The 15,074-nt window shown below is 39.5% G+C and overlaps 1 protein-coding gene across 12 annotated transcripts in view; it reads right to left on the bottom strand.

Annotated features, from left to right (window-relative positions):
• The window catches only part of GRID1 (glutamate ionotropic receptor delta type subunit 1), a 493,727-nt gene that overhangs the window by 13,208 nt on the left and 465,445 nt on the right, over positions 1-15,074 (bottom strand). For 4 of the 12 annotated variants that reach the window (XM_086900896.1, XM_086900894.1, XM_086900897.1 and 1 more), the window contains 3 exons: positions 13,232-13,427; positions 5,820-5,986; positions 4,237-4,477 (listed from right to left, as the gene is read on the bottom strand). In XM_086900896.1, coding sequence (XP_086757022.1) covers positions 4,237-4,477; positions 5,820-5,986; positions 13,232-13,427 — 604 coding nt within the window. Of the gene's footprint in view, positions 1-3,752; positions 3,980-4,236; positions 4,478-5,819; positions 5,987-13,231; positions 13,428-15,074 lie in introns of those variants that run through there. The other 8 variants (XR_015290161.1, XR_015290160.1, XR_015290162.1 and 5 more) reach the window with 4 other exon arrangements.

Here is a 15,074-nt window from a genome sequence, read left to right as displayed (position 1 = left end):
GGGTGATTACAAATTCCAGAATATCTCTTTGGAAAAAGATGACCTAGTGCAAGTTTTTCTGAGTTAGAAAGTAATAAGGCAATTTTAACATTACCAGATATTTTCCATCTTGAAAAGATTGCAAACTTGAGCCCTAATAGAAGAATGTGGCATGGTGTTGCAGCAGTATATTTTTTCCTGATGCTGGAGCTAATCTTTCTTTTGTTAATCTGATCTGATAAGGATTAAATAGGGAAAACATTAAAATTTGTACAGCAGAACTCATTAGGAACATTTTTACAAATCTCCATCAAATAGAATAAAAATATCTTGTATCAATATCCCGAAAAAGACCAACCCAGCATTTGCTCTTCTAGCAAGAAATTTCACTGTTCCTTGAAAGATAAAATCGTGAACCAATGGCAACACGGAAAAATAAAGGTAATACATCTTTCCTGGAGGTTTTTCTTAATGAACTGACTTAGTGCATAGGAACAATACTATTTTTTTTAATAATTTTTGTGGGGTTATGTTTTTTCATGTGTGAAAAATGTAAAAAAATTCTAATTGGAAGCAGCATCTCCTTGACATAACACTTCCTATGAAGTCTACAAATGTAGATCAGGTTAATACCAACATCCAAGTAATGTTGTTGGGTTTCAAAAGACAGGCTTCTGTTCGTCTCATAGTTAATCCTACATTCTTCACACTCAGTGTAATTAAGAGCTGTGATTTATACCATGCAGACATCTGAGTCCGTTGACATCAGTGTATTGGTTCAGCCTAACCTCCAAAAAAGCCTAAGGAATACAAAATGGAAAAAGCAAAGATAACAAACTGGCAAAAAACACCACTTTAATGTCAGCTGAAAATATTACTCCAATGCCAATGAAGGCAATGAACATTTTTCTAGCCACGGACTTCACAGACCCTCAACATAAAAAGTAAGAGTCTCTAAAAAATGCTTTTTCTCTCTCTCCAGCAAGCTGCATGCCACCCAACTCTGTCATAAATCTGCCATAGTAGCTGTATATTCATCGTCCCAAAATTTATTTTTTTTTTGAGTTGGCAATTGTTGACATGATACAACCAACCAGGTAAGTCATGTCAAAGTGAGAATGCAACACAAGGGCTTCATAAGTCAGGAGAACTCCTTGTTCAATTCTGGTTCCAATAGAATTTTTTCCAAGGGATTTATAAAGCTCCTAACAGGGTGAGGGCTACAGTAGCCCAATGTTGCCACTTTCTCTTTGCCTCATAGGCAACATCAAAGTCTATCTCAGACTGCAAGAAAATTAGCCTTTTCTGTTACCCTCCACAAGCTCTGCTTCACAGAAGGAAGTGGATGAGAGACATCCCAGTTCCCACAACTTTTAGGTGATATCACAACACTTGCGTTTTGCCAAAGCCTTCCTAAAAGCAGAAGAAAATCAGCAGCATCACTTGAGTTTGCATCTCTTACTGAACTAATGACTTGGCTGGAGTACCAGAAGCAGCTAAAAGGCAGATTTTAATGTTTGGTCTATGCTACTCATCCTGTAGCTGTGCCATCATAGCTCTTGCTGTAGAAATGCTGGTTAATGCACAGTGCTAGCAATGAGCTGTCCTGAACACACTCCTCCTTGTGCTTTTGATTTAGCTGAGCCCTATGCCAGGCTCAGCCACTGCTCCTGGATCAAACAGAGGAGAACCCAAGACTCCCCCTCAGCCCTGGATCCTGTCCTTCCCATAGTTTTGAAAGTTGGTTCTTCTAAACACGTCAAAAACCTTCAACCTATATTCACCATCTCTTTCAAAACTTGTGTTCCTACCTTAATTGCAGTAGCCATCGGATGTCCCACTTCAATCCTCCTCACTGGTAGTACATAAATACATCAGGCCACTAATCTGCCAGGAAATACTGCTACATTCATTTACTAATTTAGCTGAGTGGATGTTGTGGTCACTGTGACAAGAGCCCCCAATCCCTGGTGTGCAGCAGGGCCAGAGCAATGTGGCCATTGTCCTAGGCAGAGGGTTCCTGAGGATCCTGCCTGTCCCTGGCTCTGGGCAACTATCACCCTTCCCTGTGGCTGCTCTGATTGACCCAAAGGTGCCTCCATCTGGCTGCCTGGCATTGCACCTGGCTGTTCCCTTCATGGGACCCCTCATTCCAGCCCATCCTCCCATACCCTCCGTACACCTTCCTCCAGCTGGCTCGGCCCAGCCCTGTGCTCTCTCACTGGGAACATGCACCTCCTCATTCAGCCTTTACACCTGCTGTGCCAGGACTCCTGCTGACTCTGTTCCCCCTCTCCTGGCAGCAACCCCCTCACTGATCTTTCTGGAAGCTGTCCATGCACTGTTTAAGTTTAATTTGCCTCTAACCCAGCCTAGTTCTGCTCCAAGGGCAGGCCCAGCCCCACAGACAGTGATCTCCCCAAGCACAGCTCTACCATGGGAGTAACCTCAGTTTACCTGAAAACACAGAGGGTTAAAAGTATTCTATGTTTGACAAAGAAACTGCCAAAGAGCACTACAGACATACAAGAGCAATCTTCATTGAGAACAACCTGGAGGGAAAGAGGAGGAGAAGGATGGGAAAGGGAGAAAAGAAGAAAAGATGGGGTGGGGTAGACACAGATATGCAATAATCCTTCTTTGAGTTATTAAAATAAGAAAGGAAGGGGATGGGTGAAAAAGAAAATATTTAAACTTGGGAAGACAGATTCTTTTTCAGCAATGGAAACTGAGTGTTCAAAACTCCTTGCAAAAAAAAGAGCCAATTACTTCACCTTAGCTATATGAAACTGCCTTTAGGTCATATTCTCATCTCACTCTAGAAAGATACACAAAGGCAAGTCCCTGAGCATAGAGAAGGGAACACACCACATACTATGGCCAGATAAGTGCTTGTGCACACAGCATGAGGACTTTGGAAAGCATCCCTGCGCTTGCCCTGCAGGATTTCACCGTGTGCAGTGCAACACCTGCTGCTGGGCTTCAGGCTGTCACAACACTTATGTGGGGGAACTTTTGGAGTCACAACAGGAGCAACTTCAACCAGGCAGCAGGGCAAAATCACAGGATATGGAAGAGAACTTTTTTGGGTTGGAAGAGAGCTTGGCGATCCCCAATTCCAACCCCTCTGCCACAGGCAGGGACACCATCCACTAGACCAGGTTTCCAATTTTCCAAAATTGCTTACAGGTGACAGGTATGTCAATTAGTCTACTGCTCCTGCAACTTGAGAAAGAGAGATTAGAATTGGTGGGCTATGTACTATTTTCCAGCTGTAGTGTAGTAGCACAGCTCACATGCTATTGTTTGCTTGTAACAAACATCTGTTCCAAGATGAAAGCACCTACAAATGCCTCGATGTCTCCAAAATTACAAGAGGTTAGTTTGTTAAACATTTAATCTTTGTAAACAAATACAGGCTTCATGCAAGACAGATCTGAGAATAGCTTATTCTACCTTAGCATTGCTAACTACTGCTGGCTGCTGTGCATGGAAACTTCAAACCCAAGAACTTCTCAGATACAATTTCCTAGACAAAACTTGTTATATGAAGGTCAGCTTCCTCAGAGGCTCCTACTTTTAGAAATAAAACTGACTTCAAAGGAAAGGAAGCATTTAAACAGTGTCATGGCAATATGGCTTATTCAATTATTAACTAGCTGATTTATTTTTAATTGCTTGTGTACCTCTTCAAACTCAGCCTAGGTCAGCCATGAAGGAGAGCAGCCACCAGCCGTCTGGCAGCTGCAGAGCCTGTGCAGGATATGGACATGGGTCTCCCAGCCAGTGGATGGGGGCTCAGATCAGAGAAAACATCACCACAAGTGGCACAGCCGGGTGCCCGTGACTGGCCTCCCCGTCACTCACAGCAGAGTGGCCGAGGACATGTTTCTGAACCACTCTCTTACCCCTAAAGGTGGTCTCTCCAGGTCAGGGCTGAGGCACATTGGTGGGGCAATGAGGGGAAGTTTGCACTGCTGCTGCCCATGCTGTATCTGCTCTACAAATAAATAGAGGACTTTAGTCTCCAGGGCTGTCAGTTTGGCACCTTCCATGTGCACAAAAGACACTTTTGTTTGTTTGCTTTTATTTTCTTAGAAACAACCACCCAAAAAGTTATATGCAAAGCTTAGTATGGCAAATCAAAATAAATCAAATTTATTGCATGAGAGCACCTAAAATCCCACAACTTCCACTTGCTCTCTCTTTCTTTTGTGTTTTCTACTTTTAATTGTGATAAGAATAAAAGTTATGGACCTCTTTCGGCGTTTCTTGATGACAACGGTTGCTGTTCCACCACAACTCCAATGCTGCCACCAAGCAAGCAAGAAGAAGGCCTATTGCTAAAATGCAGAAAACCCCTGCAAAACTGTGCAGCTTGAGTGCCTTCCCATCTGTCTGTGCATTGGTATGGCTATTCAGGTCACAACGTCCCATCCGTGGCCACCACTTCTGTTTAAGAACATCCAAATCTCCACTTTCTTGCAACTCTAGGATCCTGCAGAAATTTCAAAAGACAAATATTATTTGCAGTGATACTTTTTTACAGGTTTTTTTTTGTCTTTCCCTTACGCTTCACAGCTCTTAAGTTTACCATCCCACAATTCAAAACTCCACCCCCGCTCCACCACCAGCATGTTGTATTCTTCATCTGAAACTCCTTATACCAAGATTTCTTTCTACTCACATCAGCAGGTAAACTCCACTGGGTAACTTTAGGAAAAAAAGAGACTGTCAAAAATTCCACTGCAAAGCAAATAGCATTTCCAAGGGAAATCACTACAGCAGTTGGTTATGCCTGGTCTGGCTACATTCAGCTGCAGCAGCTGGTCCCACTAGTGAAATGCTCAACCCACTCCACTGCTGCTCTCCTACAATAATTCCAAAAATATGTGAGTCTAAACATGGTACTGTTTGTGCACCACTTAGTACAAATCTGTTTAAGCAGCGACCAACTCATCTACTTTAGCAAATGTAGTTTATTCAAAAGGATTTTACTTCAATGCTGTTACTTAATGCCTGAATTACTGTGTTAACAGTTGCTAATTAATCATTGTTTTGTCTCTTGTGAAGTGTCCCTTCTCTGCATGAATGATTCATTTTGGGTTTGGTTTGATAACTGTTTTAGCTGTTTACTAACAATCTTTTCCCTTGAGACAGCTTTGTCTCTAGTTATGCAGCAGGAGTTTTGCTCCTTTTTATAAAGGAGGAGCAAGATGAGGCAATCTGGCCTCAGCTCCCTGCCTGGAGCGGAGCACCCGCTCACCTTCTGCTAAGGCCACACATGCCTGCACAACTGCGTGTCTTCATGTCAGGGTACACATTCACACAGACAAGTGATACCCAGCTGATAACTCAGAGATCACTGAACAGCAAAGTTTTATAGCGTCCTGGCCTTGTCAGTCCCAAGTAATTCTCTGCAACTCTTGTTTCCATGCACCATTGTGAGTCTTTGACCTGTCCCTCCAGCCTAAAGGATAACGCAAGGCATTGCTGCTTGCTTACTGCAGGGAGAAACACATTTCTTCAGAGACTGCAGAATGTGGCATCAACTCAAGCTCTCTCCTCTACCTCACCTCTCCTCTACCATGCTCTGAGGACATTGGCCCTCTCTGCCAGAGGCATTGCTGTCTAAGGGTGTGAGGCCACACATCACCTCCAGTCCCCTCCTCCCAAACCAAATGCACATTTGAAGAAGCAGCAGCTTTGCTGGAGCCTGAACTCATAACCTCTCTGCTGTCATGTAGTCATTATTTTTTATTAATTAAATGCCAAAATTAATGTGAACAGTTGCTGGCTATAGAGAGAAATCCTATAAAACAAGCTTTGTTTCAGTTTACCTTTGGGAGAAAAGATCTCTGTAGGGACTTCCATGTTGGAGTGCTATCCCATAGCCTTTGCTGCTGATGCTGTTTCCAATGACTGTCACAGAGCATTCATCATCTGTCAGTGCAGCATATTCCACCACTGTCACATCCCACAGGAAAGCATAATTTCCTTTCTTTGCCTGTAAATACAGCATGAACACAACACAGTCTAAATTAAACTGCGTTTCTAGGTAGGACAAAACCTAAGCCAGCAAACAAATCCAGATCTTGTCACTATTCCTTGGAGGTATTTCATTAGGTCACAGTTAATATGTAGACCTTCGATATTTTAATACATTTCTAACAGTCTTCTCTCCCAGCAGGACCTCACTTACTTCAAACCTTGCTAAAATATCTTCCATTTTTTAGGATGCACATAGGATAACACAGCCAACTGTAAGTGTAGGTGAGGTTTATGTAACAGATTATTAATTATAAATGAAAGCTATTGCTTTAGATTATGAAATTCAACGCTTATTTTGTAGGAGACATGGAATGCGACTGGTTCCATGCATTTAAGTGACAAGAGTGGCATAGTATGACATGGCATTAATGGCATTAAGTTATGAGCATCACAGGCATCAAAATTTGCAGCTTTGCTCATACACACATAAATAAACAAATTTCCCTTGTAGGTAAACACAGCTCTTCCGAGAGTCCTGTAACAAAAGGCACACACTAAGCTGAAAGAGATCCCTCTTTCCGTCACAGGCAAGAAGATTCACAAGCATCTACTACTATCTCAGTTTTGGGATAAACAGTATTTTATTTTAACACAGATCCATGCAGTTATCCTTAAATATCAGCTTTAATTGGAACTGAAACCAAGGCCTGCACACCGTGTATATAATGAATATAAATCACCTTATTTAACACAAGATGTAAGAAACATGTCTGGATAGGGATTCAGTAAAGTAAAATAAAATACCTTTTTTTTGGTTAAAGTAACCACTGGTTACCTAGTATATTTAAGTAGCTGAAGCCCTGTATGTATTTATTTATGGGAACTGATTCACAAAGCTCCCCTGGCAAATGGCTACAGCTCTGGCACAGAATTAGTTCATCCTTCCAATTCTTTTCTAAGCTCAGTTTTGAATTCATCTGTAAGTTTGTAAGACTCCATCAGTTATTTCATTACACTGGATTCCTCAGTTGAGCAAATAAGATAATTTACTTCAACATAGTTTGACATAAACTGTACCTTTCCAAAGTCCCTTACAGTTGCTTTACACATGACAATGAATCAAATGGGTGAGGTATCTTCTAGGAGGCAGAATTCAGGGAAACTAAGATTTAAATTATGTTGACTAGACTTTCTGTAAGGTACTTGCTGCAATCCACCTCTTTTCCCTGTTTCCCTTTAATCTGCATCGAGGCAATCAAAGATCCTCAAATTCATTTGCTTCTGGGTTAAAACAGAGTAGAAATGTTATATCCTTTCTCTTTGGTAAGATGTGGAAGAGTCTGTCCACTGAATCCTAGGAAAATGTAATTTTTATTACTCAGCCAGATTGTATTCCATGACAAATAATATTACATAGGATTTTGCTATCTAATATAGGAAACTGTCAGCACTAAAATTATGTCCTCGGGATCAAAGCCAGCAGAACTTGTTACTGTACACAGAATGTATTCAAAATCCATGATATTAAAGAAAAAAAGTTCTGCCTGATGGATATACAGAAACCAGACACCCCACAGAGATTTGTCCCAAGTCACGATGGTAAAATGTGTTTTACATTTCTCTGCGTATTTTTATGCTGGTTGGTAGAATTTTTGTCTTCTTTTTTTGTTGTTGTTATTTTGTTTGGTTTGGGTTTTTGTTTTTGTTTCGTTTTGGGGTTTTGAAGTTGGTGGGGTTTTGTTTGGTTTTTGGGTTTCTTTTGATGGTTTGTCCAGTTTAAAGAGATGTATTAATCTTCTGTTCTTTCAAAACTCGTCAGTAAATCATGTTTTCAAATTTACAATTTAGAAAAGAACCCTGACAACACAATACTTTCCTTATATACCTCTTAGTAATACTTGGGGAACACAATGTTCCTCAAATATTAGCCTTCTATTACAATGCACTGGCTAAATTAAAAAAACACATTATTGATTCTGCTTTTCAATCCTCATTTTTCTCCATGTTATCTTATACAACAAGAGCTTTGTACACTGACTTTCAGTGCTGGACAGCAGATCATTTGTAAAGGTCTACTTCTCTTGTGCTTGTAGTGCTGCTATCCTGAATGACATCCTGAAACTGCAAATGGTCAATAAACTAAGTCAGTCAGATCTCTTCATGTCTATTTTACATATTTTTAATGACATAAATCAGTCTATCCAATGTCATCACATCTGCAGAGCATTATTTCTCTGACAGCCCGATCATTTTAGCATAATCTGACTTTTAAACTCTTGCTTGTGCATATCTTTCAACTCCCAGAAACCCTGGGTGCAAGGCTGCGTCCCCACCCTCCCTGATGGCCAAAATCAAAATCTCCAAAGATCCCTTTTTTCTAATGGAAGACTTAGTTCTTTCCAAACTTCTTCCACTCATGAAATTTTCTTCCCTGAAGAGTGAAGACCTCACACTGTTAGTGTGTTTGTTGTGTGGAAAGCTTTCTTATAACAAAATGTTTAGTTACTGTCTAAATTCAGCATCCTTCACTTCCCTGTTAATATCTGTTGTGACAGCTAAGCAGTATCATTTGTTCAATTTAAGGAAAAGCTGTCAAACTTTGAAAAACACATGTACAAGATACGTAAATGCACACATACATGTATGTATGTTTGAAGTAGGCTGACTTTTTATATTCCTTCACTAGGCAAGCAGTAAAAGCCAAATAAAATCAAATTGACATTTATGTTCAATGAAAAATCAACCTCAATTTTAAGTGTAGTTTAAACTTGTTTTTTTCTTTCTTCTTTTTTTTTTTTTTAATGAAAGATTCCATCTGTGCACATATATCTGCCCCTTAACTTCCAGGCCATGAAAGTAGGAAAACTGGCAAAAGGGCCTGTGGCAAACACCAGCTGAGAACAGGTGATATAGCTTAAATAAAAAAATTACTGAAACAAACACAGAATAATGAGCTCAAATTTATACTTCAGTCTTCTAATTGTACTTCATATTTTGCTCCTTTGCTATGGCCTTACTGTGACTCTCAGTATACAGGCATGCTGCTCAACGAAACAAAAATAATTTAGTTAAACTTTCAAAAACCTCTTTATCAGAAAGTCAGCCAAAGCAGCACTCATTTATTCCACCTAGGTAGAACAACTACTTTGGCTTATTTCAAGGACACCAGATTTATCTTTGGTTTAAGAGATTTAAGAAAAAAGAACCCCCTGGGCAATTATATTGAAAAACAATTTCTTCTTCATAATACTAAAAAAAAATTAAAATGCCAAAGAAGATTGCTTCCTAGACAAGACAAGGACCACAAAGAAAATAATATTCCAGGAATGCAGTAAACAACCCCATAATGTCACTCTTCAGGGTGGATGGAGATAGAGGAATACTCTTCAGAGGGTCCTGGCTTACTGGTGGTTAAACAATGTTTCAAAGAAAGCACGATAAGAAATAATAATAACATGAAAAAGATTGATTCCAGATTAATCACTGATATATCTGTGATTTATCAGAAACTTATGAAGAAGCTATCATACTTAAGTCAGAAGTGCCAGAATAATGCAAAATCCATCATTAATTTACTGCCAGAACAGAGAGACAGTGTAGCTGATCCCATTATAGGGCTGGTACCACAGAAATACCAAAAAATGACCTTTACATTGGCCTTAGTGGAGTAGTTCAAAAGCATGGCTGGATAACATTTATTATCGATATAAAAGCGCTTTAAAAGAAGCAACACAGTTCAAATAAAAAGAAAAGCAAGCCATTTAATCTTGTTGAAATGTTTCAAATATTAAAATAATCAAGGAACCACTACAGGTTGCAATAGATTCAGGTTTAAGGAAGCATTTACTTTTCTGTCAAAGGCTGATGGGTCAAGAAATGGAGAAATTTATGAAGCTCTATGAGAGCAATCACAATTCACCATATAAAATTCATTGTGGACAAAGTAGTTTTTAAAACATCGTATTGAATGAACTTTTAAATTACTTCTGAAAATTAGAATGAAGAGAGAAGATAGCTCTGATTTAATGTTCAGTGATCATTAAGAAAACAAAAAAGAGAAGGAAGAAATTCTTACTGTGCCATTGCCTAAATCAATGATGCATTATCATTTTGTGCTCTACTTGGTTTTGATCACTTTTGATCAAAAGTGATACACAGGAAGAAAAGAAACAATTCTGAGAAATTTTGGCACCAAATTGATTGGACAGGGGAACAAATAATCTCAACCAAAGCAGGGCATTATAAAATGCAATAATGAGTTTAATTCTCCTATCTGTATATATAGCAAATGCAGGATCACATGGGGATCATATTACTTCACTCTTTCAAAGCAAAAATGGGTGCTACCAAAGGAAATAAAAAACACACGTTATGACCTCTGTTGCTGCAAGCAATAATTATCCTAATTGCCAGTGGACATAAAGGAAACAGTTCACTGAAATCCTGGCTGTAGAAACTTTCCTTTGACAGCATTGGCCAATCCTCATCTGTGATAGTCCCAGACAGCTCAAAGTGGAAATCAGCATTTTGTATGGATGGGTAGTTTTGTGGGGTTTCAGCTCCTGTGCTGTGCAGAGGTACTGATGAAGAGGAGGAGGTTTTCCATCTTCAATGACCACTTTCAGCTATCTTGAGAATACAGCAAAAGCAACCTTTCCCCCAACCCGTGGCTCTCAAGAGTCCTCCTGTCACTTATGTGACACTGCAGTGCATTTCTGCCTTCTCCATGGCTCTCCCAGTGCTACAAAAGCTGTGCCTTGCCCATGGGAGGGAGATGGTCACTGTGGCTGCAGGGACCTTGCTGTGTCTGAAGGGACGTCTCTGCCAGGGCAACCAACGCCACCAAAGCTCACATGACTTTCTTTCACTGCCATCCCTTTGCTTTCAGACTGTCAAAGGGAGTAGGAAAATCTCCATAAAATGGAGAAAGATAAATGGAATAGGGACAAACACCTGAAATTTCTGTCTGTGGCATAAATAACCAGCACTCTGTTTTACACTGAAGTGGCATTGCTTTATTTGTAACTGCAGCTGAACTGTGGTACTGTCTGAAGAAAATGGAAAGGAGAAAGAGGGAAGAAAGAATAGTAGTGAGCTTTCTCTTTTTTTTGCATTGTGTCAGGCAAGTCCTCATTCAGAAAAATGTTTTATGAATCTTTTTATGCTAGAGAGATTTAGAGCTCCCATTTCCTACAAAATACATTTGTAAGGCACATTTACATCTCTTTCATGCAGCAGTACGTGTTTATGGATGGAAACTCTCATTTCCTTGGCTGACATCAATTCTTTAGAAATAAACCCAGAATTTCTAGCCATAATACTTGACATAGAAAACTTGTCTGTTTATTCAGAGAGTTCAATGAGCTAGGAAGAGCGACACTTTAACTGTAAACACAATAGTTTAGTTGACAATGTTATAAAATATTAATGCCAATTTATGTAGGTGTCTAATCAAATAGCGGCCTCGGTCATCTTTGGGGACTGAAGTAAAATTTAGTTGTTGTTGACATTAATTGAATGAGCTGATCTAGTTATATAAAAATCACCCTACAACACTGAAATCAAACTTAGTATAAAAAGTTATTATCACATAGACAGGATGGAGCTGCCAGCGCCATACAGACAATATAATTGGTATTCTCAACTGCCTGCCAATCTACAGTTCCATTTCTGGCTTAGCAAATGTAGCTATCATAAATGGCAGCATGCACTAGGCTTACAGAATAAGAGTATTTACAATTTCATGGATAAAGAGCATCCACTGCCATAAGAATGTTAGAAAAAAAGAAGAGTAAAATACTGTATATTTTTCTAAGGTAAACTGTTACATTATTGGCTAAAATGCTAGGGTACATAGGAAAGTGTTTAATGTCTCTATTTCTTCTCCAAATGCTACCAAAATATCTCAAAAGAGGCCTCATTTTCATAAAGTGCCAAGCAGATTAAGGGAAAACAGAACCCAGAAACAACCACTGCAGAATGCTATTGCCAGAGCTCTATCATTTCCTCAAGGAAGAGAGAATTTTGGAGCTGAGGGCAGAGGGCTTTGGGGAAGCTCATCTGAGAGATGGGCAGGGTCAATCCAAAGTTTTGACTGAATATTGTAGGCTAAGACATAAAAATGTCCACATAAAGATTTTGTCCAAAAATTGAGCAAAGAGTTGGGAATCTTTTGCTAAAGAAATTTGAACTGGGAAATGGGATGGCATGCATTACTTGTGTTCACCCTCTTCATGGCACTGTAAAGCAGTAGATTTTGGATAATGCCCCTCTGACTGTTCAGAAAAGTTTTCCAAAAATTTAAAACAGAAAAAAGGAAATTCAAGCCAAAACCATTTTATTATGTCCCATTTATAAAAGCATAAAGAACTAGTAAATTACTGTTTCACTGACAAGAGTATCTCTGATCAGACATTCACTATGGTAATAAAAGCTGTTAACTTGTTTTAGGAAAAAAATCAATTGACAGATGAAGAGGACACTTTTCACTAAAGCAGCAGCACATCAAGGCTTTCAGCATGTCTGCATCCCTTCTGCATAATGTACTCCTGGACATGTGTTTGATGTAAGGTACTGCCTGGTTTTGTTGAGATTCAAGAGGGGGAGCAGAGAGAGAGAGAGAAAGTGAGTATTTCAAATGGCCAATACTCTTTATCACAGGACTCAGAACAAAGATGCAGCATCCTACGCTGATATTCATCAGTCCTTGAATCCACATTAATTCTCTGTTCCAAAAAAAAAGTGTGGTTTTATCTGAGAGAAATAACATTTTGGTAAAACACAGTGTCATGTGAATGCATTTTTCAAATTTTCTGGAATAAACAGAGAAAAATCTTGCATTAAATTTCTGTTTTAAGAGAAATGGGTATGCATTCTGTGGATCCCTTAATTCTTACTCATGTTTCCAGTCCTGAACTCAGAAAAAAGAAAAGAAAATCAAATGAGCAAAGGACAAGAGTCAGTGCTGGATAATGTAAAGAATTACATCCAAAAAGGCATTATCAAAGCTCCCACAAAACTGAGGAACCTTATGGCCAGATCCAAAGGACTTACATACTGAAGACTTAGGCAGAGCTAAAGTACTTAAATTGAGAACAGTGACACCAAAATATGCCATTGAGGTATTAAAAGGAACTTTATATAGGAATTTGGGGGTGGGGGGGTAAAATGACTGTAATTTCTTTCCTGTGATTAAACATTAACTACACCAAAACAACATTAATACAGAAATGAAATTAAAACCCCTGTGGTCCAGTCTTACCTTCCTGATGCCTTCAGAAGGGTTTGATACACAATTATCTGCCCCATTATTCTTACTGATAGTCCTCCACAGTTCAGCAAATGTGTTATCCTGCTCCAAAGGGTTGGTCCCTTTTGCTTTAAAGTATTCATACACTGCTGAGTCCCTGACTGTACCATAAGATATATCCATTTGTTTGGACAGATCCTGAAATGTTCTGAAATTAAAGCAATATTGAGAAATTAGTATTATGTAGTACATTAGCAAGATTTCATTAATTAAATGGTTTCTTTTTATGTCTGCCATTCGTCAGAAAGCACTTACCCTCACCAAGTAACATTTCCATATTTCATTCTTCATCTAAAGGAAAGCCAAGTATTCATTTAATTGTACTGAGACCATATGATTTTAACTACATCCAAGCTCTGTTTCACCCCAGTGATAAACACTTACCTGAACACAAGAAAATCTTGGATTATAAATATAAACTTCCAGCCCCATCAACTTCACCAGAAATACCTCGCAGAATTCAGTGGAATTAGTTTGCAGTTATATCAATGCTCCATCTGACTCCAAATCAGTATTACTGTTTTAAACAAACAAATAAAATCTTGCTTCAAATTTCCACTAAGTCTCTCCTGCTCTGTCTTTTCACAGCCTCTGGTAAAACAGGCATTTTTCATTCACACAGGGGCCTAACTTTCATTTACTCATCATATACCACTCTGGAAGTGTAAATGGGTCTCACCCTGAGTGACTGTGAATGCACAATTTATTTTCAAATTGTACAAAATGTAATTCACTCCTGTTTTACAGCCTTTTCTGCACTGAAAGGTGTAAATCAGTGCCTGCATCAATGAAAACCAGCCCAAGCTTCAAAACATTTAAGGTGACATCACTGCCATCAAAAGCAGCATCCTGGCTGTTTTCCCTCTCAGATGTTCATTCCCATTCCTGTGCCTTCTCAACACACATTCGACCACTGATGGCCACACACAGCAGCAGGAACCAAACTGAATCCCATGAATACTGGCTTATTTTTTTAAAAATACTTTATAAACGTGTGGCTTCATATATTAACATGTTTCTGATATAACCAACTAACATTGCTTGACATCAGTTAAACTAAAGAAACCCTCCCTGCCTCACCCCATTTCTTTTTCCCAAAAACAATCTTTCAGAAACAAAACCTTCCCGATCAATAGATCTAAAAGGCCCACTCTTGTCACCTCCCCCACACCTTCAGCTCCTGAAGCCAAAAAAGCAGAGCATTTTGGCTTGCAGCTTGTGTAGATTTCTTCACAATGCTCCTGAGGAGCCTTCCCTTGGCCCATGAGCCAAAGCTGTTTTACACAGTGTAAGACTTGTCATAGACAATATTTTTCTGCCACCCTCTTCCCTGTTTCACTGGGGAGATGCCACTCTTGACACCTCACATGCCTGGAAGATTCCCTGCTACGCTATTTAAAGCAAAGCAATCTGGGCATATGCACAATGCCACATAAAAATATGTAGAAAGCTCTTCCCTCTTCTCCCTCACATCACCCCCAGGCCTCCCAAGCTTAGCTGCAAGAGGTGCCCTTCTCTGGGACTCCTGGTGTGGCAGCCTTGTCCCCAGGCTGCAGCTCCAAGGGCTGCCTCTCAGCACGCCCCCCACCCCAAACTCTTCAAACTCACAAGCTGCTTCAAATAGTTTAAGTGGTTTAAGTTCTTAAATTGTGTTAAGGACTTTTTATCATTTTAAGCTGTTAAGCAGCTTTAAGTAAGACTATGTGAACAGTTTCTGTCTATATACATTGCACACTTGTGGATTTGGGCTAACTCTAGGAGTTCCACCAAACCCCAAACTTCCTGTTTTTCCCTA

This window comes from Cyanistes caeruleus, chromosome 8 (genome assembly GCF_971803275.1).
Source record: "Cyanistes caeruleus chromosome 8, bCyaCae1.hap1.1, whole genome shotgun sequence".
Taxonomy (NCBI): Eukaryota; Metazoa; Chordata; class Aves; order Passeriformes; family Paridae; genus Cyanistes; species Cyanistes caeruleus.
Note: the sequence above shows the minus strand (reverse complement) of the source record. Positions and strands in the feature narration are given on the sequence as shown.